Source organism: Dromaius novaehollandiae, chromosome 12 (assembly GCF_036370855.1).
Source record: "Dromaius novaehollandiae isolate bDroNov1 chromosome 12, bDroNov1.hap1, whole genome shotgun sequence".
Lineage (NCBI taxonomy): Eukaryota > Metazoa > Chordata > Aves > Casuariiformes > Dromaiidae > Dromaius > Dromaius novaehollandiae.
Genome location: NC_088109.1, coordinates 5,454,180 through 5,477,104, shown reverse-complemented (window position 1 = coordinate 5,477,104; position 22,925 = coordinate 5,454,180). Strand labels below are relative to the sequence as shown.

Sequence of the window (22,925 nt, the reverse complement as noted above, 5' to 3'; positions counted from 1 at the left end):
TATAACTCCACAGTGCACAAAATTCAGGATTGACTATAAGCTGAGCCTTACTATTTCCCCTTGTGAAATAATTATTTATGTTAGCTTTATGACCTTACTAGAATTTGTGGCCAAACTTGTGCAAAAGTGGAGTTAAACGTTTCCTGAAGTTCCAGCATGGTTCCCCCTGCACGGCGTCTTACAGAAAAGGTTACAGCACGGAAATGCTAAAAACAAAACCTTACCAATTTCAACAGAATATATTGTTCTGGATGAATGTGGTTGTGTAGTGTAGAAATGTGTCTTCCTGGAGGAGAAAGTTAGCTGTGTTGCTCTTTTTCCAAAGCTCAGAAAGACTTCCTCAGTTCACATTTTTTAGTGTAATTTCTGTCTGTTCTTTACAATAAAACTTTTGCATGCTCTTTCCTTTGCTAACAGGAAGACTCATCAAATGGCTAAACAGGTAGAGTCACTTTTGAAATAGCAAGTTTTGTGATGCCAGATCAGCAGGAGAAGCTTGCAGCTGATGGGAGGAGTGGTGGTGCGAGGAGGGGAAGTTATCCCTCTAAAGCGGTGATAACCGTTGTGTCAACACAGCCTCTCTGCTGAAACCACACCCACCTTGCTGTGTCGAGCCCTTATACAGCATGGGGCTTTTTGTTTCAAAAGCAACAGCTATTTCTTTTGGAAATTGGCAGTCTAATCTGGCTAGAAATGAACTGTTTCAAAACTGGAATATTTAATTCCAGTAGCAGGAGTAAACCATTTAAAGGAAGTTTTCTGTTAGTGTCCTATCCAAAAGCTTGCCATCTCTCCGCGGTAGTTTAGACAAGCCTGACGTGGTTAGGCCGGACCAGCACTTTTTTATGCAGTCGGTTTCTCTCTTCATGCAGGTGTTTGGTCTTTTGCCATTACTGGCTATGGAGCAGCGTAGGATGCTTGTCCAGTGTGGATGTTGAGCAGACTTTCTGATCTAATAGGATTTGCCGTTACCTAGTTTCAATCCTCCGGTGTTTTGAGAAGCGCTCAAGCTAATCTTTCATCCTGCTTGCTTACTTTATACATCTGTTCAACTGGAATTGTCCTATGAGGAGCTGACCTCTGCAGCAGCAGTACTGGTCCTTCCAACCCGACTGTGTGCGCTGTCTCCAGACTGTTATGCTGCTACTGTGTTTGTGGCTGTGCTATTAGTCATATTGAGAGAACTAATCCATTTTTTTCCCTATGTTTTGCTTTCTGGTCTAATACATAGTGCAGCCACTCCAGCAATTGGGCTGGCAGAGCTGAGAGGGCAGGAGCTAGGCGATGGAGAGAAAAGGAAAGAAAGCAGGGCAGATAGGGATAGCATAAGATGTCCCCAAAGACTTTATTTTATGAAACCATTGTTTAAAACAATGCATCTTCATACAGAAATAGCCAGAGATGTAATTACCTGGCCAGAAGCCCACTGAAACAAGCTAATTAATTCTTTTAGCTTAAACAAGAAATAAGACCTCCCAGTGAAATTGGAGGGAATCTTGTTTGAATCATCCAGTATGCTCTTACATTTTAATGACTGAGCAGTTTTATATGGATATGCTTACATTTAATTCTTTTCTGGAAAGCCACATGCTCTCTTCAGAACTGTGCCTCTTGTCCAGCGTCCTCGCAGACCGAGGGAGGTTGGACGACCTGTTATGGCTTGTATTTGGGTAACATCTCAAGGTCCCAAGTGACACATGGACATTATGTACTGAACATATGTACTGAGACATGATTTGCTCAAGAGCTTTTTAGAATTTTTGGGGGCATATGCGACTTAGTCACAACCTGCCTAATCAGTTAGTTGCAGTCTGTGGTACAGTGATGCATAAATATTCATGCTGTTTCAAAAATTGTTGAATTTCCTAAGAATCTCTGAAGTTTGTTTACTTGAAGTTCTCCTTCAAGTAGAATACTTCTTACTGAGAAAATTTTTCTCTTGCGAGGGTTAGACTTAACTAATATTTTCCTAAGCTTCTGTATTCCAAAGGCTGTGGAAAACCATGGAAACATATTCTACACAGAGCTGACCAGTTCGAAGTGAAGTTATTTTATTATGTGTAATTTTAATACAGCACTTATCCATATGTCATGAAGATGGAGAAGGAAAGTTTGTGCCAATCACTTGTTTCAAAGAGTAATGTTTGCCTGACTATAACATACCACATCTGGAACAAAAGTGCATTATCTATCTGATTTACTGTTTCTGGAAAAAAAGGATGACATGAGATTTTACTCCATTGCCTACTAGTTTAAATTAGGAGTAATTATGTTTATATTAATGCAATTACTGTACAGTGAAACTAATGAGTGTGGAAGGATCCTGGTTAGTGGAGGATCTGTATGTGAAGAGCCTTTTATTTCAGCTGAAAAAGTGGAGTGTTAACGTGTGTACAATAATTCTGCCAAGAAAACAGTTCAGAGCAATGCTCAGAAATTGTGTATGTTTTAGTGAAATTAATGACCTTCCTGGCATGCCTTTATTTATTATATGTTTTAACTTGGCAAATTTATCTTTAAATTGGGCTTGGATTTTGGCAGTTTGGGTTCTTAAGAATAATAATCTACCCTGTAAAAGGCACTTTTACCATTCAGCAGTGGTTTTGGATCTTTGAATGAAAGAAAAAATTATTTTACTGTTTCTTATGAAAATGTATCTATTGTATGAGCCTCAAATTATATCAGAATGAGTACAGAGCATCATGGTTATGCGTAACTTGCAGAGATGTCATTGCAACTAATCTTGTGTCTGAGCATCCACAAGCCCAGCTGAAATGGTACGACTAAAACTGGTGGAAAACGTGGATGGTCAGAAATCAGTCTGTACAGTACTTTGTTGGTAAAGGTTGAACTCCTGCAGAATTTACAATGAAAGGTATGTAAAGTAATGCTGGAATTTCCTACTTGTCAAATAAGACAATACTAGAAAGTAGAAACTGGAATAACAAGAATTTGAGATACTATGGAGCCGCAGACAAATTTGGGGACATAGTGTGTATGCAAAATGTTTGTTTATAGTAACATTTGTTTATAATGTCAATGGCAGAGTGTGGGTATGCTCCAAAATGTTTGCAGCAGCTCTGAGAGTGATTGATACAGTTGTGCATTTCCTCTTTATTGATTGGTCATTTTCTACTTAAAACATTTTGCTGCTTTTGTAATGCTTTATTGTTAATCCATTTACAAGCACATAGATTACAAAAGAATTCATGTTGGTTTAACTGCTTAAATGTCTGAAATTCTTTAATTGCCTTTTTTCCTTTTATGAGTGAATTTTGAAAAGATAGAGTTCATTAAAGCTAACTCAAAGCTGTGCCATAAAACGAACCAGCAACTCTCAATGGAGTTTAATTTCTTTTGTAATTAATACAGACTGAAAAGTTTTGATTAAAGACAAACCATATTGTAGAATTTAGAGTCATCAGCCTAGCAGCTCTTTGAATAATGCCATAATTCAAAATCATAATTTTTTAACCATACCTTCGGAGTGCTTGGGAGATGTCAGGGATGCAGGCTGTTTGCTTTTCATTTTCCTTTTTCAGTTACACTGTGATGTTCTTGTTGAAAGTTTCTTCAGCCACTGTATCCTAGAAAGTACGGTTTACTTAAGATTGGTATTGAATATTTCTGTTAAATAATTTTAAGCGCTCTAAAATCCTGAAAAGGTGCCTGTATTTTTTTAATTCATATTTCAGCCAGGGGAAGAATGAGCAGAGCTACCTCTGTTTAGCGGGTAGAGGAGCAAATTTCAGCCAAGACATAAACTGTTTTTCTTATGAAATTGAATTAAGTCAAATGTTTTTTCTATCTATCGTCCAAGCTGTAAAATGAAATTATTATAATTAATCTCTGTACTTCGATCTCGTGGAATGAAAAACAATTCAGAAATGGAAGAAGTATTCACCTCTATCAAAGAACTAGTGCTTTCAACATTAATTTAATGCATAAATCTACCCTAATGTTGAAATATATTCTGTATAATAACACACCATAAGCGTCTTCTCAAAGAGTACAGCTCTACAAAATATTAGAATAATAGCAGCTTTTGTTGACCTTTTTATTGGTTTTGTGTTTACAGTGTTTCATACGGTAGCAGTATCGTTGGACCTTTTCTACAATCAGTTGGCTTTTCTTTTTGGCCTGTGGTTTTCATTGGAACAAAATGAGTTTGACATTGCAGAAGGTTTCTCAAGCTTTTTGAACAAAATATTTAATGATACTTGGGAATTAAATCGCATTAAAATACAAAGCATCTAATTATTTACCTCGTATCAGATACTGTAACTCAAGCTTGAGAGTCCATGGAGGAGATTTAAAAATTAAGCTTACATTTCATTTCCTACAAATAGTCTAACATGAAAGTTTCCTCCACTGGGTGACTTCATTATTACTTGAACAAGTAATAGAACAGACTGTAGGACGTACCTTCTATGTACTATGTCCTCTGTGTGCTAAATTTACTGCAAGCATGCGTGAACTTAAATTTTCAATAACCAAGATAGATGAGTGGGTATAAATAGCAACTGTTTTCACAAAAGGTATATCTACATCACAAAATGAAATTATGATTGTATCCTATGCTAAATTATTAACACTAGTTTTAAGAAAAATAGCATGAGTAACAGTAGCAGTGAAAACCAAAAATACCAAAACGTATGACTCATTGGAAAAGGCTGGGTTTTTTCATGCTTACTCACTGGTATTAAGGTAGCTGGAAAAGACTGTTAAAAGGATTATGTGTGTGTGAATTTTATACTATATTTTGGAGAAATCTTTGATATCTAGTTCTTCATTTGCTGCCTTTACTATATTTCATGGTCTCTACTTGTATTACACACTATGTGTTGTACAAGGTGGAATAAGCTGATTTTGCCAGAAGTGTTTGCTATTTTGTTTCAGAATGTTGCAGGATTATATATAAAACTTACGCTTATAGCAAGTACCTTTGTGGTAATTAAATGTCATGGACATCTTTGTCTCCTACAAGTCAGCAGGAAAGCTCCTGTGGTTTAATAAAGTTAGGATTTTCAGAGTAATTCTGAATTCATAAGGCAACAGGATATCTTAAAAATCGGCAATGTGATTTTGGAGCTAGAGGAGCTGTAGAGCTATCATTTGAAATATTTGTTAAGACCAGTACATTTGTATGTATGCTAGAATGTACTGTTTTTGCTCTGGCAAGGGCAGCTGCAAATAAATGCTAACACAATAGTTAATTCCAAAACAGAGAGGGGGAAAAAATAGAAGAAGCCAAAGAAAGATGATGAATTTGCTGGAGGCCTCAAATATTAGTTCTTATTGTGTTATGGAAGAGAGTCATCCAGAGGTCTTTCTACAAGGAAAAAAAAAAGAATATTGAAGTTATCCAAAATTGTTTTTGTTATGAAATTATACTGCTTACCATTTTTTGTCAGATTTTTTCCTACCTAGGAATCAAATCATCTATCTGTATCTTTAAGTTGCTAGTATCAGTCTCTGCTTGGTTTTGGAAGTGTAGCCTGCCTTTGACTGGTACATCCTCATCTTTTTATACAAGCTGGGGAAAACTACGTATGTAAATTCTGTGCATGCAAAATCTTCCTCTTGTTTGTTGCTTTAATTTCCTTTTTCTTGGACTATTTTTATTCATCTGTCCATTGCTTCCAAACTTTCTGACCTTATTTCTTGCGCACTTGTACTTGTGCCTTTTTCACTCTTTTCCTTTTTTTAGTCTCTTCTACTCTTCATTTTCTCTTTATTATTGTTGCTTCTCTCCCTCTTTTCTTCAACTCCATTATGTACAATTATATCAAACATTGGATTTGTGGTGCTCTTCATATGACTTTATTGTTTGTCCAGTTAATATACCTTGAATAATCACAGATTCATTAATTGCTGCTTAAATTAGAATATCGGAAAGGTCTACACTTTTTTTTATATTGAAATAGCGTTATAGAATATAACCTTTTTAAATAATGCTCTTACTTTGTGTGGAAAGCTGACATTTTGTATGCAATAATTACCGAATACCAGTTAGTCTATGGCATTTGTCAATGGAATTAATAATCATTCATGTTTATTTTTGTGTGCTTACACACTTTGCAGTTCATCTGTGTATGCCCTCAGGACAAAGCCTGAAGGGCATTCCCCTTCCCTTGGCCGCTAATATTAGTTATAGGAAAAAGAAAAGTAACCTTGACACCAGTCACACCTTCCTAAACTGACTTGATTGCTAACCAAATGGTTACTGAATTGCTGACTGTGCCATTTTTGAATTAAAGCAATGCATAGCTATATGCCATAAGAACTTGACGTGAGCGTTTTGGCGAAGCGCACTGAATTCCAGCAGTCACTGAAAAATTAGATTCATGGTTATTCTGACTGCAGTCTTGAGTACCTTGGGCCAAGTGGCGGCATTTTGCCACTGGTCTGTGCAGAAACAGTCGGGAGCCGCGGGAGAGCCGGTGGAGGAATTTGTGGTGAGCGCAGACGGGGAATACAGGGCATGAAGGCTTCTTGTGCTTCCTCGAATACCTTTGTGCAAAATCACAGTCTGGCAAAGACTGGTGCTCCGTTATCCACACTAAAAATATGCTTTATTCTGTAACTTTATGTTGTGAGTTAGGACAGATCCTCTTGTTAGTCATCACTAGTATTCAATTATACAACTGAGGAAGGAGAAGCTTTAGACACACATGAGGTTTATATGCCTGAATGTTTTGGTGTTACTTCACTTCCTTACGGATTTAAAAACAGGAAAGAATTAAACTGATTGTTTAAAGAACTGAAAAAGAGGGGAAAAAAGGAAAGGTAAGCTGCAGTGTCAGCTTAGTTTTCTTTCAGTTGATTGGAAGTGGATTTTTCCAGGAGCAAAGTTTGTTGTCACCTACAGTTGTGTGGAACGTTTCTGTGATGCTCGTCATGTAAATTCAAATAAATAATGCCAAGGAGTTGCACTGAAAGTGAGTGAGTAACACTTGCAGCTAGTATTAGTATTACTGTTACTTTGTACTGCAAAGTACCTAGCAATAAAACAAATATTTACACAAATACATCACAGTACACTCTTGGTGACGGCAGCTTTGGCATTTAAAAACCAAAAAAGGTGGAGCATAAGAATACATTTTTGCATGGCAACTGCATGTGTTTTTTCCTAATGGATTCACTTAAGGACTATCAGCGCTGCCCTAGATTCTTCTGTACTTGACACCATACATCATCCTTGTTTTAAGAGATTTAGTCTAAGGTATACTACATAGTTGCAGCATGAATAGTGTTAGGGTTCTTCAGTATAAAGATAGTTCCTTATTTTTTCTTCTGTTCTGTTGCTTGGGTTTCTCTTGCTTTCTTGCTGAAGTGTTTAGTAGATCAAGGTTTCAAGGCAGTTGGGCAATTTTTACTAGCCTGTTACTTATGTTAGTGGATTGACTACTTTACACTCTCACATACTCAATAATTATAAATGTGTTAAATGTTTTTGTGTATTATAAATCTCTGCTTGTAGATGCTTGAGTCTTCTCAAGAACATACTCTGTTTCACTCTTGTGTTTATTAAGGATGTGTTTGATAAACTGAAATGCCATGCTTTTGATAGCTAGACGTAGAGAAGTATATTTGAATGTTACCTTAAAGGAATTCAGAGTGTTTTCAACTGGATTGGCTCCTGCTATTATTGATAACACTGGGAGTGTTAGCTTTTCGTATTAATATTTAATTTCACATATGCAGAATAGTTGAGGCAACTGCTAATAGTTAATAACCAGATAAATGCAAGCTACCAGGTGGCAAAATTTTATTCAGACAGTCCTAAATGTAACACTTTGTAGAATCATTAGGTGAGGATGTTTTGTGGCAGGGTTTTTAATGTGTATCTACAGCATATGTTTTTATAGAAAGCTTTGTTTTCCACCTAATGCTGATGTCAAACCATTTTCTAACATTCAGGATCAATAATAACTGGTATTTGTGAAAACAAGCACTGATTTATGTAAGAGTGCATTTTACATACATATGTGCATATATTTAAGCAGTACTTTGGTCCTTATGGTAGCTAGATAAATGAAGATTGTTATACTACATGCAGGAGGGAATTATGCAATGGACCTGGTCATTCATTACCACAGATACTAAATCCAGGTAACCTAAAAAGGAACATATTTTTATTCTTGAGTGCAAGTCGTGCAAGAATGTGCAAACACAAATTGCATCTTTGTCACTGGTATCCAGTGAAGATTACAGCACAGCTACGGCTTTCTTAACACAGGAAGGTGAACGTACAAGCAGATCTGATGGTTACTGATTGACCTAAATCCTCTCTGCTGTTGGCATGTTTGCACTAAGTGAGGAGAGGTGGATCCCTTAAACAGTTTATGGCCCTTGGTGAGAAATGAAAAGTGATTATATTTTAGATGTTCTAAGTAAGTCTATAGATAGATACATCTTCACTAGCTAAGATGAATGTCTGCCTATATATAAACAAATAATCAGAGCCCATGGCTCTTCAGACCCTTTCAAAGAGACAGTCCTCTAAGCTTCATTTGAACAAGACTCCAGATACCTTCTTCTTTACCTGGTCTATTAATTGGCAGTCAGTAATAATAACTGAGTAATAAAAACTGAAGCTTATTAGATTATCTCATGCTATAGTATACCGTGTGCCTTCCTTGCTTTGTTTCTCTCTGGGAGTTGTAGTAGAAGACAACTCAGGGGAGGGAAGAAAGAGCTGGTCCTGCATAACAACTGATTATATATATTTTGGGTATATTGTATTTATGACAATTATCAGCCTAACTATACGAACTGACAAGCTGGTTAATGTAGTCAAGGGAGAAAATCTCTCATCTCAGAGGTATATAAACCAAACAGTGTTATCTCTACAGAGATAACAAATCTCAAAGAACTCCAGTTACTGTGCCAATATGCAACTGTTCTTGTAATAGTAGAAATCAGTGGAGTTTTATTGATTCCTGGTAGCTGAAGACTGGTTCATGTCCTTAACTGTGCAGTTTTACCTTCTACCTGATCTACAGCCAAGATGCAATTGCAACTGCAATGATAAATGCTCAACATAAACAGAATACCTTATCTGAAAATTTTTTTAGTCATGCTTTTAAAAGCATAAAGGTCTGATATTGAGCTTAGTAGGATGGACTAAATGCTTTTGGTTGTGTCCTATGATTGTTTTTAAACTGAATCGGGGTACTTGGAAACAAACTAACACTGCTTCAGAGCCAAGTCATTAACTAAATTCAGATGCTTTTATTTATATTCTGTTTAAAATGTGGCTGTCTCGACAAGCTTGATAATATAAACTGTACAAAAGCAAGTTGGATCATATTTGAAATCAACCCTTCCTTGGTACTCCAAATCCACGTTGCTTTATACAATCATTGACCACTTTTCGAAGCCATCAAAAAGGCCAGAGAGAACCTGGTAGCATTTTTTATGAAGAAAGATATTTAAAGATCTATAAAGCAACTTGCTTCTGGTATAACAAAAGAAAACACAAACTGAGTTTAATTTCTCGCCTAAAAATGCCTTACCTCCAGTCTACTTATTTAAGATTATTGAAAGATTGACTCACAATTACTTCTTCCCAAATTGTTGTTATTCCTGCTGTTCTGTAATCTGGCATCTTTTTTTCCCTCTATCATAATCTTTTTTTTTTTTTTTTTTTTTTTTTGTCTCCATATCATCCTTGACTGGTTAGTATTGCTTTTAGACATATCTACTGATTTCCACATGGCGCCGTATATTAAGTGTATCCTCAAGAGCTGTTTAATTGTTCTTAACCACAGAGGGGGGACAGGGAGTTCAATATACAGTACAATAAAAGCAGTATGTCAGTAAACTTGTGGAGGAAGAACCGAACTACTAAGTTGTTCTGGTTTACCCTGGATTTCTATTGAAAGAAATGATTAGGTGTGATGTTAATGCTCTCTCATACAAGGTAAGTAAATTAATGTGGCCTGGACTCAGAACTGTACAGATAACTATTGCAGGAGATGAGTGTAGCATTAAGATACCTTTTTTTTTTTTTTTTTTTTTTTTAATTTTCAAATAATGCCTAAAAATTTTTATCTAGAAAACAGGGATAATTTTAACTTAAAAAGGCAAAGAAAAAGCCAGAGCTAATGGAACCTAGGTCTGGAGCGTAGGGCTAGCTGGAGGTGTCCCCTGGGGAAGTGCCAAGTCTCTGCAGGCAGAGGGAGCGAGCCTGCGAGTCGCTTTAGCTGTTCTGGAGAATCGTATTCTGATTTTCACTATACGCCTTTACTATAAAAACAAAAATAGAGTAAACTGCCAGTACCTTGGTGCTGTTTCTTTTAGAAACATTGGTTTGTAAATGTTTGCACACCATCAGGAGTATAATTTTTCATAAACTGGTGAAATCTCCAGTCTAGACAGACTTTAAAGAGAAGTAGTGGAGAGAAGACTTATCTTCTCTCCGCCATGAAAAAAAATCAAAGAAAAAAAACCTCTGTAACTTCTGTGTTCACTGTGTTCATTATGTGCTTCTTTGTGTTTTTAGAGGTTTCATTTTCATGTAGTTCTGTTTTTCCTCGTATTTTAAAAATAGAGCTTTAGTATGTATTTAATTTAGTCCAGTCTGCTGTAATTAAGTTGTAGATAAACATATGGTTGCCATATGACAAAGTGACGTTGAAAGGAAATGTGTTATAAGATGCACAGTAGTACGTGTACTTGGGTCTCGATAATGCTGTTATAGCTCTGCTGTAGATGTACAGCTTAGATCAAATTAAGAGAATACAAACAATTTGTTAAAATTAATATAGTTAAAGCAAGAAATTTGTATATGCTAAATTTGATATGTATGTTTTTTAACAGAAAAGGCTTTTCACTGTCTCCATTTTCTAGAAGGGGAGTAGATGAAGAATTGACAGAATGCTTCTAGTTATACCTCGCTATCTTGTTTCATCAAGCAGAAAATACTGCATTGCTTTAATCTTAAATTAGATGATATGAAAACATGTCAATTCACCTTCTTAATTAACTTATGTATGTATATTGGAAGCAAATGTGTTTTACACATGTTCCAACCTCTGCAGTCTTTATTCAGACAAATAAGGGAGGAATTCAGTTGACTTAAGTTAGTCAGAATTCTGGCTAAGCAAGTACAGAAAAGTGAGTAAAATTGTGAGGGAACAGTAGAATATTTGGAAGAGAAGGTGCTTTTCATTTTAAGAGGAATAGTGACAAACTGAATCGTCTTATGTAAGAACCATGAGTGAAATAGAATGCAATTATTCATCACTATTTCTAAGGTGCAGATGGATGAAGAAGGATACTCTCAAAGCATAAATAGTTTGCTTTATCTTTTTTATTTGCACAAACTCAGGTATGAGAAATAAGAATGTTATGAAAAGGTGAAAGAGGACAATAAATAGCAACGTAAATGGAGTAGGGGCCAAAACAACAGAAGCTGTAATCAAGAAAAGAAAAGAAGAAAAGAAACTTCATTGTCAATGTGCTAATGGTAGGTAGGTTTGGGGCTAGTGGTGATTAATACTGCCTCCCCGTCAGCTTCAGGTGCGAATGTGATGCGTTGGCTTAACCTTAAGAGGCAGTTGTAAGCCTCAATGTTAGCTAAGTGGTCTGTAACGCTCAGTGTAACTCCAGCCTGCTGGAAAAATACAGATCTGGAACTATGGGGATGCAAAGCAGTTCTCTTTCAAGGGAACCAGCTGCACATATGTTACTGGAGGAGGCGTATCCTGAATTTGTAACAAAATTTGGTAAACTTTTTCCTGCAAAGATTTCTTCTGTGAAGAGTGGCATGCAGATTGTTATTCCTCCCATCTGCCCCCAATATTCTCCTTTGCTATACCCCAGTGAAAAGAATACACACATATTAGTATCACTTGTGGTTCTGGTTTTAAATGAAGGTTTCATTGGTACGCAAGATGTAATAAGACTCTTCCATAGACGAAGCTGTTTCCATTGCGTACTTGTATTTGTGGAGCTGTGCTTTGACTTGGAGCACAGCTTGTGTTCTTGTGGAATTTGCATAGTGCAGAGCACCAGCAGGACTGCTTTCCTCAAGCAAAGTGTTTACTTAGATGGGAACTGTGTTTATTCTGAGACATAATTATGAGTGGTGAAGTTTCATAAATCCATTTTATTCTGAATATACAGTGTTTTTACATCCTGTAATTTAGCTGAAGGAGAAAACTGTCTTTTCTTTTTCTTGGTTTAGGTTCCTTTCATTGCACAAAGGGAGAAACTTTGTAATGGCTTTTGAGATCATTTGTGCTTGAAGCTTTTAGTAATGTGCCGTTCTTCAAATACTTGAAGATGATATAACTCTAGCCCTTGCAAAGCATTTAATCAATTTTTTCATCTTAGACATAAAAACTGTTTTGTAGCATGCAGGCACACATTTATAAAATATATATTTTTTAAAGTAAGAATTAGGTCAAGAAGTGGCTAAAAAGAAGTAGACTCCTAACAGTTGTTTAAAAACAGAGTATTTTAATGTTTTTTCATGAAATGATGCTGCATGTCTTTTAACAAGTTTTGATAAAGTCGTATCCAAACGCCTACATCCATAATGCCTTCAGCACAAGGCTTTTAATGAATTTCATTTAGCTTTTGCTGGAGTGCATTTCAAATACACTTTTTATTCTAAGAACCCATGGTTACAGACATCAATAGCTAGTGCTAATAACCTCTGTGCTGCCTGACTTGAATCCTTCTTACTTTGTTCAACCCAGTTATTTTGGTCATATGTATTTATAGGAGCTTCAAGTTTCATGAGGCTTTTTTTGTACTTCAGCCTTAGGCTTTCTTCTTTTTTCCTCTTTTTTAATTCCATCATTCGTATCTTATTGTTTAAAAAACAGTTTTGTCAACATTTTCTCATGCACTAGTAGGTACAAGAACTTATTTTCATAGCTATGATTTATTACATATCCCTGCTACCTGAAATCGGTATTTATGCTTATCCAAAGATAAAAGCATGCTGCCAGCTTCCTAAGCATGTGATGACGATGTGATGAAAGGTGACCTCTGGCGTGCACTTGAGTTGGTGCTAAGGCTTCAGCAATCCCCGTTCCCTAGCAAGAATGTCTGGGTTTATTCCCGAAACCGCCCCCTGCCCAAGCAGGGCTATGTATGCTAAGCTTCCTCGTGTTTCTGTATCTGTTATTCAAGTCTAATATTTCTAGAATCATCATTTTCACATTTTGACTGAAAGGCCAGTAGGAGAGTGCTTATTTAAGCCCCTGCCTCCCCAAAATATCAACATTATTAATCCAGTAGATCCATATTTTTCTTTTTAAAAAAAAAAAGGCAAATAAAACTTATACAGCATTATTAGTTTTTAAAAGGTCTTTCAAATTTTAAGTATGAATAGTTCTCTGTATGAGAAGAGGCTATAAATGGAGTCTTGCATTTTATGGAAATACCATAAAATTATACAAGAATGCAAAAAGTGGAGTCGATCCAATGTTTTTGTGCAGTGTTAGCTACCTTTTGAGAAATAAAGTGTTTGAAGCTGCAATGCTTTCACTTGTCTAGAAAATGGAGCTATTTTGTACTGCATTAAGTGTTTCTAGTCTTCCATATGTTTTAGTTTAGATGGAAGTTAGAATGTAGGGGAGAGTTTTTCCTTGAACCTGGCTATTTAAATTATTTGAAGAGTGCTACTTCTGTAGTTATTGTATTTCTTACTCTAATTGCAAAATGAAGATCGATCACAAACTCATGTGATGCACAGAGACATATCAAGCAAGGAATGGGAAGTATGCCATTATGAGGAATGCTTGTAACTGGGGGGTGGATAAACTTCCTTGCTGTAGGAACTGGAACCAAAAAATAGTGGGTTTTAAGCAGATCCCAGTTCTGCATTGCTGTGAGTTGGTGAGTAGCCACAGCATCGCTCCAGGTGTGAGTAGACATTCTCATGTAACTCTGGGTAAGTCAGTCTCTAACTGTTCCCTAGTTGCTGTAGTGGAATTAGTTTTCAAAAATTCCACAAAAATTGTTTAAAACTCTGAATTATACATGTGCATAGACACCGTAAATAGCTGTACAAGAGAAAGCAGTGATGGAAGCTTCATTGCGGGTTCTAATACTTGTCCTATTGATTCATTACAAAGCAGAATTGCATCTGCAAAGATGCTGAAGTGTAACGTAATCAATAGACTATGTATTAAACACAGATTTTAGATAATACAAAATTTGTTTCCATAATAAAGATGCCAAAGAGTATATGAAAGGACATATAAAGAATACTTTCTTTTTCAACAGAAAAATAGGTTGCATGGGATAAAGTGCTTTTCCCCTCAAAATGTAGCTGTTTAAGCTTCATTAAGACCACAGTAACTCCAGAGGACCTTGGTTTCTCGATATTAAGTTCCTGAAAAAACAAAGATGATTTAAACAGTGTTTTGTCCTGTAAGATGAACACACTTAATTAGATTCTGATGTCTGTCACATGAAAGTAAATTCCAAGTAATTCCCTCAAGGGAAGTTATTTTGTTTTCTACATTCATTGATTTTTCCATATTTTACTAGTCTGTATTTTACCTCAGTGCAACTGAGGCTTCTAAAAACATGAGGAAATTCAGTAAGTTTAAATTTGCCTCAGTTTACAGATACATCTTGGTAGCTAGTCAGTTTAACAATTAATTTCATAATATATGTTGATGCCGAGCAGTATTTTAATGGAATGATTTTGGCATATTTGGCCAGATTTAAAGCAGTGGAGAGTGCTCAGTTTGTCCATAGTTAACATGGTATTTAATACACTTGAATCATTCAAGTAACAGCGTGGCAGTTTGTCAGCCTGTGTCAAAAGCTACACATCTGTATCTCTCTGTTAAAGATATGCCAGCATTGCCATTAAACAGCAGTAATTTCTGCAAAACATCAACTTAAGCATGCGACAAACTTGCAACGTCTGTGGACAAGCAGTTCCTCCTCTTGTCCTTGCACGTTCCCAACATTCAGAACCTTTTCTGTCTACTTCTGCGGGTGGATAGGGGATTATTCTTTTCTCTGAGAACCTATGGTCACTAGAAAACTTTTTTTCATATGTGAGAAATAATAGAATAGGATGCTGATTTATAATTTTACATTTCAGCTTTCTCTCTTCAACTCTGGGCATTTGTGAATAGAATGAGAACATTAATGAGTGAGAAGTAGTTGGAACAGTAAAGAACAGGAAAAAATTACATGTCCAGAGAAAAATACATCTGGTGCAAAGATCATGTATAAAGTTCTTGCTTACGTTAAGATAGTTTATTAATTTGTTAGCCATTTATTAAGATGGGTTTTTTTGCTAGCATTTTCAATTTGAAGTAAAAACAAATCAAGACTTTGCATTTAATGTTACATCTAAAATTGAAGCCAGTTATTTCAGCATTGTTGTTAAAACAAGCAAAGATGATGTACTTGCAAGTATTACACCTGTAGTATCTTAACCTACTTCATCTTGGTGATGTTTGGGATATCTGATGTGTCCTTGCTTTACCCCGCTGCCTTGCGAGCCAAAGGGAGTGCCTTAGCCCTGTGTATGGATTTGTGCAATAGAAGCTGAAAGAAATGATTAAACGTCTTCTGTCTCTTCCTTCCAAAAGTATATCAACGTGTGAAAAAATACTTCCAATGAAAATTAAAAGATAATTTATTGCATAATTCCCCTTAGTGTCCACGTCCCTTCTGGAGGTGCTAATCATGCATTTCTCATGGAAAGCTTCCTTCTAGGCTTGCTTAGACTCACATGTTTCTGTTGTTTCTTTATGAAGGCCAGAGTGAAGTTATTGAGTTGTATGTTCGTATTAGTACAGGCAGCGTTTTATTTCTGCAAATGTTGTAGGCCCTGCAGATGCCAGGCGTGTGGAAGAACAGCACTTGACCTGATAATAGTCAGATTCAGCGAGACGGTAGGGGGTAGCATATTTCTGTATATTCTGCATACAGAAAAAGTAATAGAGAAATGCTTCTATTTAGGCCCTCCTCTCAGTCCTCAAGGAGCCTATGTTTAGGGTAAGTTTATTTACATTTCAAAAGAAGTCTCAAAAAAACCCTTATATTTAAGATGAAACCATCTCATAAACATGACTACCTGATGTATCTTCATCTATCTACATTAAAGGTTTTTATTTCATCCTTATATTTGATTTTAAGTGTGCATCAGTTTATACAGTGCTTTTATTACCCAGTCAGGCAGTGGAGAGGAAGGAAATAGGAGCAAATAGGATGCATTTCTTCTTACGATGCAGTATTACTCATTTCTTGATTATATTAAATTGGAAGAGTATTTGTCTTGGCTGCTGCAATCTGAGAGTTGCACGTTGGTACCAGAAAAATTAAACATTTTAGAAATTTTTTTCATGGATTTAGGGCTTGCCTTAAAGGTACAGGAAAGTATAAATCCTTGTTCTCGTATACATGTTGTTGACAGCTGTCCTGAGGTGTAAAATACTTCAGTTAATTGAAATGCATTAGTAAATGTGTTGCCAAATATCTAAAAATTAATTTAGTCAAAGCAACTTAAGTGACATTTCTAGAAAAAGTTGTTTTTTGAACATTTGTAAGTGACTTTCACTTTATGATCTTGATATATAACATAATTTGTGACTTGAGGAAAAGAACTATTGATGAGGTTAGGACCAAATATTTTAGCAATGTGTGTAAGGACAGATAAATTATAAGACCAGATCTCATAAGCAGAACTGCAATTACCTGGCATAGCAGAAGGCTTAGTAAAAGTAGAAATACAGAATAATTTCCAGAAACGTAATTGCTGCACTTGCTTTCATTTTGCAGCCAGGCTGTTGCTGTTTTAAGTATCTGTAAGGCTTGATCGTGCCAGTATTAAAATTGTTCCTTTTGTTGTTACTGTAAAGCTAGACAACTATAATTAAAAAATTAAATGGCTGTTAAAACTAGAAAATGAGGCTGTTGGAGCATATGGGTACTTAGGCTGTCTCGTCAGGAGCATGGGGAGCCGGTGCACTGGGATCTGTACCGCCCGATGGCTGCTTCTCCGTGAGGACTGTAAAGGGGGTGGCCTAATTTTTTGCAATTGGTAACAGACATCCTGTTTGACTGCTTAATGCTTCTGGAAATAATTCATGTTGCTATTGGTATTCTACAGTATCTAGAATTTTCCTCCCCCCCCCTTTTTTTTGTGAAAAATTTGTAGTTGAGATCCTGTAGTTACATTAATGTTACTCTTACTTGAAAGGCTTTGCTCCTGCCAGCGTGCTGGCAGTGGATGATGTGGGTGGACACATACATAAATCACTGCTGAATCAGAGCCTGCTTTGTAGCATCTTTGGTAAATTTAGAGGTAACTTACAACTATGGAGGAACTCATAGTAGTATGACTTGCTAAACACTCTTTATATAGAGAATATATATATATATATTCTTACAGAATGCCAAATTCAAAATTAATAATAATTGTGAATGATTATTCCATCTGCGTGTGGGGTAATATATTTTTTGGTAAGTGGTTTAGAAGCAAATTTGATAGCTTTTGCCTTTTTGCGTTCTTAGTCACGGCTCTTACACTGAATAATTTTAAATGTGTTCTTTAGAAGAGTTTTAGTAGGCAGAAAATTGCATGACATGCTCCTGACATCCTTGTGAAATGAAGCAAGGCCTTTTCTAGACTTCCTAAGCCTGTACAAGGCTATCTGGTCTGATACAGTCATTAGTGCTTTTAGCATCTCTCAAGTAGCAGTATTTGCCATTTCACTGTGTTCCAAGTGCTGGAAGAAATGTCCGTGAGTCAGCTGATGACTGGTTGCTCAGCTGGGAGAAATTACTCTTCTTTCTGGTCTCGATACTCCTGGCTGTGGGAAAATAAGCATTTGTTTGTAATGCTGTAACATTACAACATTGTTGTAAACAGTTTTGTTTTGCGTTTGTTCTCATGCCTAAGCCCAGAACTGGGCGCAGAGCTCTACCGCTGTAGCTCGTTCGACTGTTCTGCCGGGTGCAGCGTGGCCCGCAGGTACGCGACGATGAGCACTTCAAAGCATTCGGGCCCCGCTTGTGTAAACAGAAAATGAATCACTCCCTAGTAAATGTCCTTATGAAGGACTACTGCAAGTTTTGTGTAGTATGGGCCATTGGTTTTTTTTATTCATGTTGCATATTCCCACGTTTTACCTACAGGATGCAGAGATTACATTTTATACCTGGAATATGAAAGGTAAATTGTGTCACTGAGTTTTCTGGTCTCGTTTCCTAAATAATCAGGTTTTAACATCGCTTGATTAATCTTGGGCGAGGTGGATTTACTTTCTGCTTCTGCCTCACCATCATGCCAGAAGACATCCAGTGAGACTGGAACACGTCCTGACCATCGCTCTGGGCTAGGTGCTCCTTTGTACTACTCCAAAAGCTTTTATGACTTCAGTTTTAGCATGTAATAACCCTGAAAGGAGATACAGGAATGTGTGTCTTAGGTTTTTGTGTGTGTTTTGTGGGTTTGCTGAGATATGATCTGCGAAAAGCTGGATTTTATCCCAAATGCTCTGAATTTCTCACAAGATCACATTCCCACAGTCTGGATTGGAAAAATAATATTAAGAATAATAAAGCTGTTTATTAAGGCACAGAATAACTGCTTCCTGTGTGTAAAGCTTATCAAAGCAGTGTCTCCCACATGCAAGGAAGCCGTTAGGCAATACAAAATTATACCCTTTGTGATTTCCTTAAAAAAATACCTGGAGCTTTTATGCAACATAAAATACGATCCACTAGTTTGTGGTAAATACCTTATGACAGCCACAGATGAATGCAGTTATAAACAAGTTACGGGTGAATTTCAAATCATGTTTTGAAAACTGGAACTCTTATCTAGTTCCGCTGATCTGTCTTAAGTATTTTTCCTCTCTTGTGATTTACAAAGGCCTCTATTTTGTAATAGTTTCAGCATGGGTGAACAAAATAAAATACGACTCAGTGTTTAGCAATGGCTTACTTGAAATTTCTTGTAAACGAGGAACTTAAGAAGCTCTCCAGATAAAAGCTCATCCTAAAATTTCTAGGATTTCAGCCTAGAGCTGAAGAAATTCCTAGATTTTGAGACCTATGATAAGATAGCAGACAAATGAGGAAGCATGCTGAATATCAAAGACTTGGGTTACTGAGGATGAAAGCCTGGAATACTTGTTTGATGTTGTCATGGAGGAGCATAATTGCACAGGAAGTAAAGCTGAAAATCTCTGGTTTTGCTAGGCTATCGTCCTTAGTTCAGTTACATCTTCATGCTTTAACTACCTTGCACTTCGTTGTTCCCAGCAAATTCCATGTGTTTTAGGTCATTTGGCATTCTGCACGAACCCCCTTCAGTTTGTCATAAATTCCTAAACCAGAGCAAGGTCACATCTGGTAGCAGTTTCAGTGTGCCAGATGAGGAATAATCCTATAGAAGCTAACTCATCATTTTCTCCAGTGCTTTTCAAAGACGAGCTCTCCCAATCCTTTTTTCGTAAGACCTACTACTTGCTCTGTGAGCTCTGAAGAATTATTTAGGCTGACAGTTGCCTCACACGTTATAAACTGCAGTTTTTGAAACATGGATTAGTATCAAGCAGATAAGACGGTACAACCTAGTAACAGTGTGAAGCCTTTCTTTCAAGCTAATAGGCTGTGTCTGGATTGTATTTTCTTTGGCAAGAAAATCTCCCTACAGCATGTAGTAATTAAGTGTTCCTTCGGAGTATTTTGATGTAGACAGATCTCCTCTTGATCTCTGAGCAACCTTTCCATGCTGCCTAACTTCTAAAAGGTCCATACACAGCTACTCTTTTGCTTTTCTTCTGCATGTTCTTAAAAAACAAAACTAGCATAATGCAATGACTGTTCATTGTAGAAAGAGCAATCTTAGCCAGTTACAATTACTACAGTGTGTTCTAATATTCAGTAACACAAAAATTTAGTTGTAGTCAACAGTTTGATATATTTGATAGTATTCCAATGCCCAATTATACTTTTCTACTAGTGGCTATTCTGGTAACTTGCTGCCTTTATTATTTTATGCTTTCAAAGTATTGTACTTGGTGATCTCATTTCTCCAAAGACATGTCAAGAGTGCACTAGTAATGTTACTTAAATCACAGAGTTATTTTTTTCCTATGAAACAGTGATGTATTATAATGTATTACTAATAGAATTAATAGGCTTTAGCTAAAACCAGTTCTTTCAAGGTTTCCTATGTCTTGCACTAGGACCTCTCTGGCCTGTGTGCAGAGGCAAATGTCATCTTGCCTTTTTCTTTAAGTGATCCAAATTAAATCTCTCTTGATATCCTTTGAAAGATACTAAAAAAAAAAATTAATGAACATTTAAGAACTTTTTAAAAAAGTCATGTGCACTGTCACCCTTGATGAAATGGCATTAGTAATGAATGCATTAACTAATTAAAATCTTAATAATCTGTGTGCAAAAAAGGGATATGGGCAGAAAAGCAACAGTACTGGTCTATGACATGTGATTTGGGTGTCTCAAGCCCAGAATGTTTGAGATTCACCTCAGGAAGCAAGAAATTGTATTTTGCTACTAACTGCATTTTTCTAATCAACCTTCTATTCACAGCAATACTTTAATGACAGCTTTCCACCTTACGTGGTAGCACTAAAGCATCCTTGATTCTCTTCTTGTGCTCACTCATAGACAGTGAGTGACAGACAATGCTAACTCCGCCTGCACACATTGAAGGCGCTTCCCAGAAGAAAGAGTCTCTGTGTTAATACATTAAGGGGAAAAAAAAAACTCCAGCATAAAAAAAAAAGCTGAAAATATAACTGCTCAGTAACCACAAAAACTCCCTTTGTGGATACCCACTTCCAAAGATGCTGTGGCTATGGCACAATGCTGTTTCACAAACTGAATACAGCAGCCTGGGTTTATTTTGTCTTACACAGCTCTCATTGCTGTTACTTAGTGGATTTTGTTAGTTGCAGAATACACTTTTAACTATTACAAATGTAAGCTAAAAGCCGCAGCATTTAAAATGCATTGCAACTGGAAAGAACTACCTAGAAGTCACTTTGCCTCTTGCCATTTCTGTGACCTAATTTTACCTTTTCCAATCTGTTTAATCACAGGCCAAATATCCTGACATTGTAAAACTTCCTGAAGGACTGCTGGGAGATTATATAGTTTTAAGGAACCCTAAACCTTCTGGGTAAGTCAGTCTATAAGTAGATGGTATTTTGTTTGGATTGTTTTTAAGGAAAAAAAAAGAAAAGGGACAAAGCCAAAAATTCTACTTACAGCACTGGGGGAATCTCCGGATTCTTTATTTATGCATTTTGTTATCCTTTAACTGTATAGTGATAGTCTCCAACTAGACCAATTATCTATAGATGAAGTTATTGCTTTATAACATTTCTAAGCACAGAGATTAGATGATGTGTGTTAGTTTTATGGCTATAACCACATACAGGAACCCTGGAAGGAAAAAGAAAGCACATGAAAGAGGTTTGTTTCCATGTGGCCTTGTTAGAAAAGTCAACCATATTGCTACTGTGTATGCCCACTTTTTTTTAACTAGGTGAGAAAAAAGGAGGCTCTAGCAGGCTTTATTTTCAGTTGCATTTTAAGAAAAATTACACTGCCGTCTTTGTTTTGGAAGCCCATACTGTAATATAGACTCTAAATTCAAAGCTTAGGAATGTGGGGTCTATCCTCCCTCTCATGCAGCTGAAAGTATCAGTTTAAACTGTGGTTTTTGTTCCATTTATCTTGGTTGTCTTCCTGTATTACATTGCCAGAGCTATGAGCAGAACAGATGCTGAGGCCAACAGCCCCCTTAACGTGACAGTGGGCCACCGGCAAACATCCTCTATGAGGACCTGGGATATGGCAGTATTTTGCACCCTTTGATCTGCTCAAAGGCGCTTATCCCCGCCTGCGGGCTAACACGAAGGCCAGGGCAGCAGCCTGTCACTCAGAGCTGAGGCATGCTCTTGTGGTAGAAGGTACAAGGATTACAAATCACCAAAGCAAAGCATAGGGTTTTGTCTTTATGGGAAAGAAAATTACAGCTGCCATGTTACTAATAGCAATTGCAGTTACATTTTTCTATTGTTTTATAAGGGAATCAAAGTTAGATTAGGTGATCATTTCCCTGGCATTTATTATTATTCTGCCACACTTGCTAGATGTCTTTGGTCCCTCTGTTAGCTGTGTTCTGCCTAGTTTTGGTTAATAGAATAAAAAAATTCCTAAAACAATTAATGTAAAGCTGTGTAATTGTCATTGTCAGGAACTGTATTTAAGCATAGAAAAGTTGCTCTTGTTGAGGGGATGAGACCTTTCCATTTTCCTATTAATTCTTCTCTAAAATATGCATTAATTCCTATGGTAATAACTGGAAATAAAACATAGCTCTTTACCTTCATTAATATTAGTTTGTGGAACCAGCAAATAAATCATAATGGAGGGCACTGTCTCTGTTTAGGAAAATCTGCCATTTAAAACTAAATGCTTTAACACTGAGCGGTTGAAATAACTGCTGTTAGACCATCACAAGTGGAAAATGAGCTGTTCCCTTTTACTATAAGCAGCTTTATTTTGCAGTTGCTCTTTAAGCTGACAGGTGTCAAGTTCTGCTACACCTTCCCTCTCCCCTAGGCTCACGGAGCGTAAGAATTAAAAAAGAGTTCAGTGGCTTGGGAGAAAGCATGCTTGTGTGCTAATCTACATTCCCAACTCCCAGAACAAGCAGCTGTACACAAATTCTCTAGGACTTATTTATAACAATGAAGTGGCAAAAGGCCAACAAATCATATTTAAGGAAGTTTTTACAGTTACATTTAAAGTCACGATTGATTGAGCACTGAGGAAAGAGAACTTAGTCCTTATTACGACTTGTTACTGTGCATATCGGCTTTTGATTAGGAAAGCCTTACTTTCAAGAAAGGGCTACTCTGAAAAGCAGGAATGGAAAAAGCAGG

At 36.7% G+C, this 22,925-nt stretch overlaps 1 protein-coding gene across 5 annotated transcripts in view; it reads left to right on the top strand.

The window, feature by feature from the left end:
- The window catches only part of CENPP (centromere protein P), a 172,738-nt gene that overhangs the window by 135,824 nt on the left and 13,989 nt on the right, over window positions 1-22,925 (top strand). For all 5 annotated transcript variants that reach the window (XR_010391203.1, XM_064518807.1, XM_064518805.1 and 2 more), the window contains exon 7: window positions 21,072-21,151. Coding sequence is in view for 4 of the 5 variants with exons in the window: in XM_064518807.1 (XP_064374877.1) it covers window positions 21,072-21,151 (80 nt within the window). In the remaining variant the exon portion in view is untranslated. The remainder of the gene's footprint in view (window positions 1-21,071; window positions 21,152-22,925) is intronic.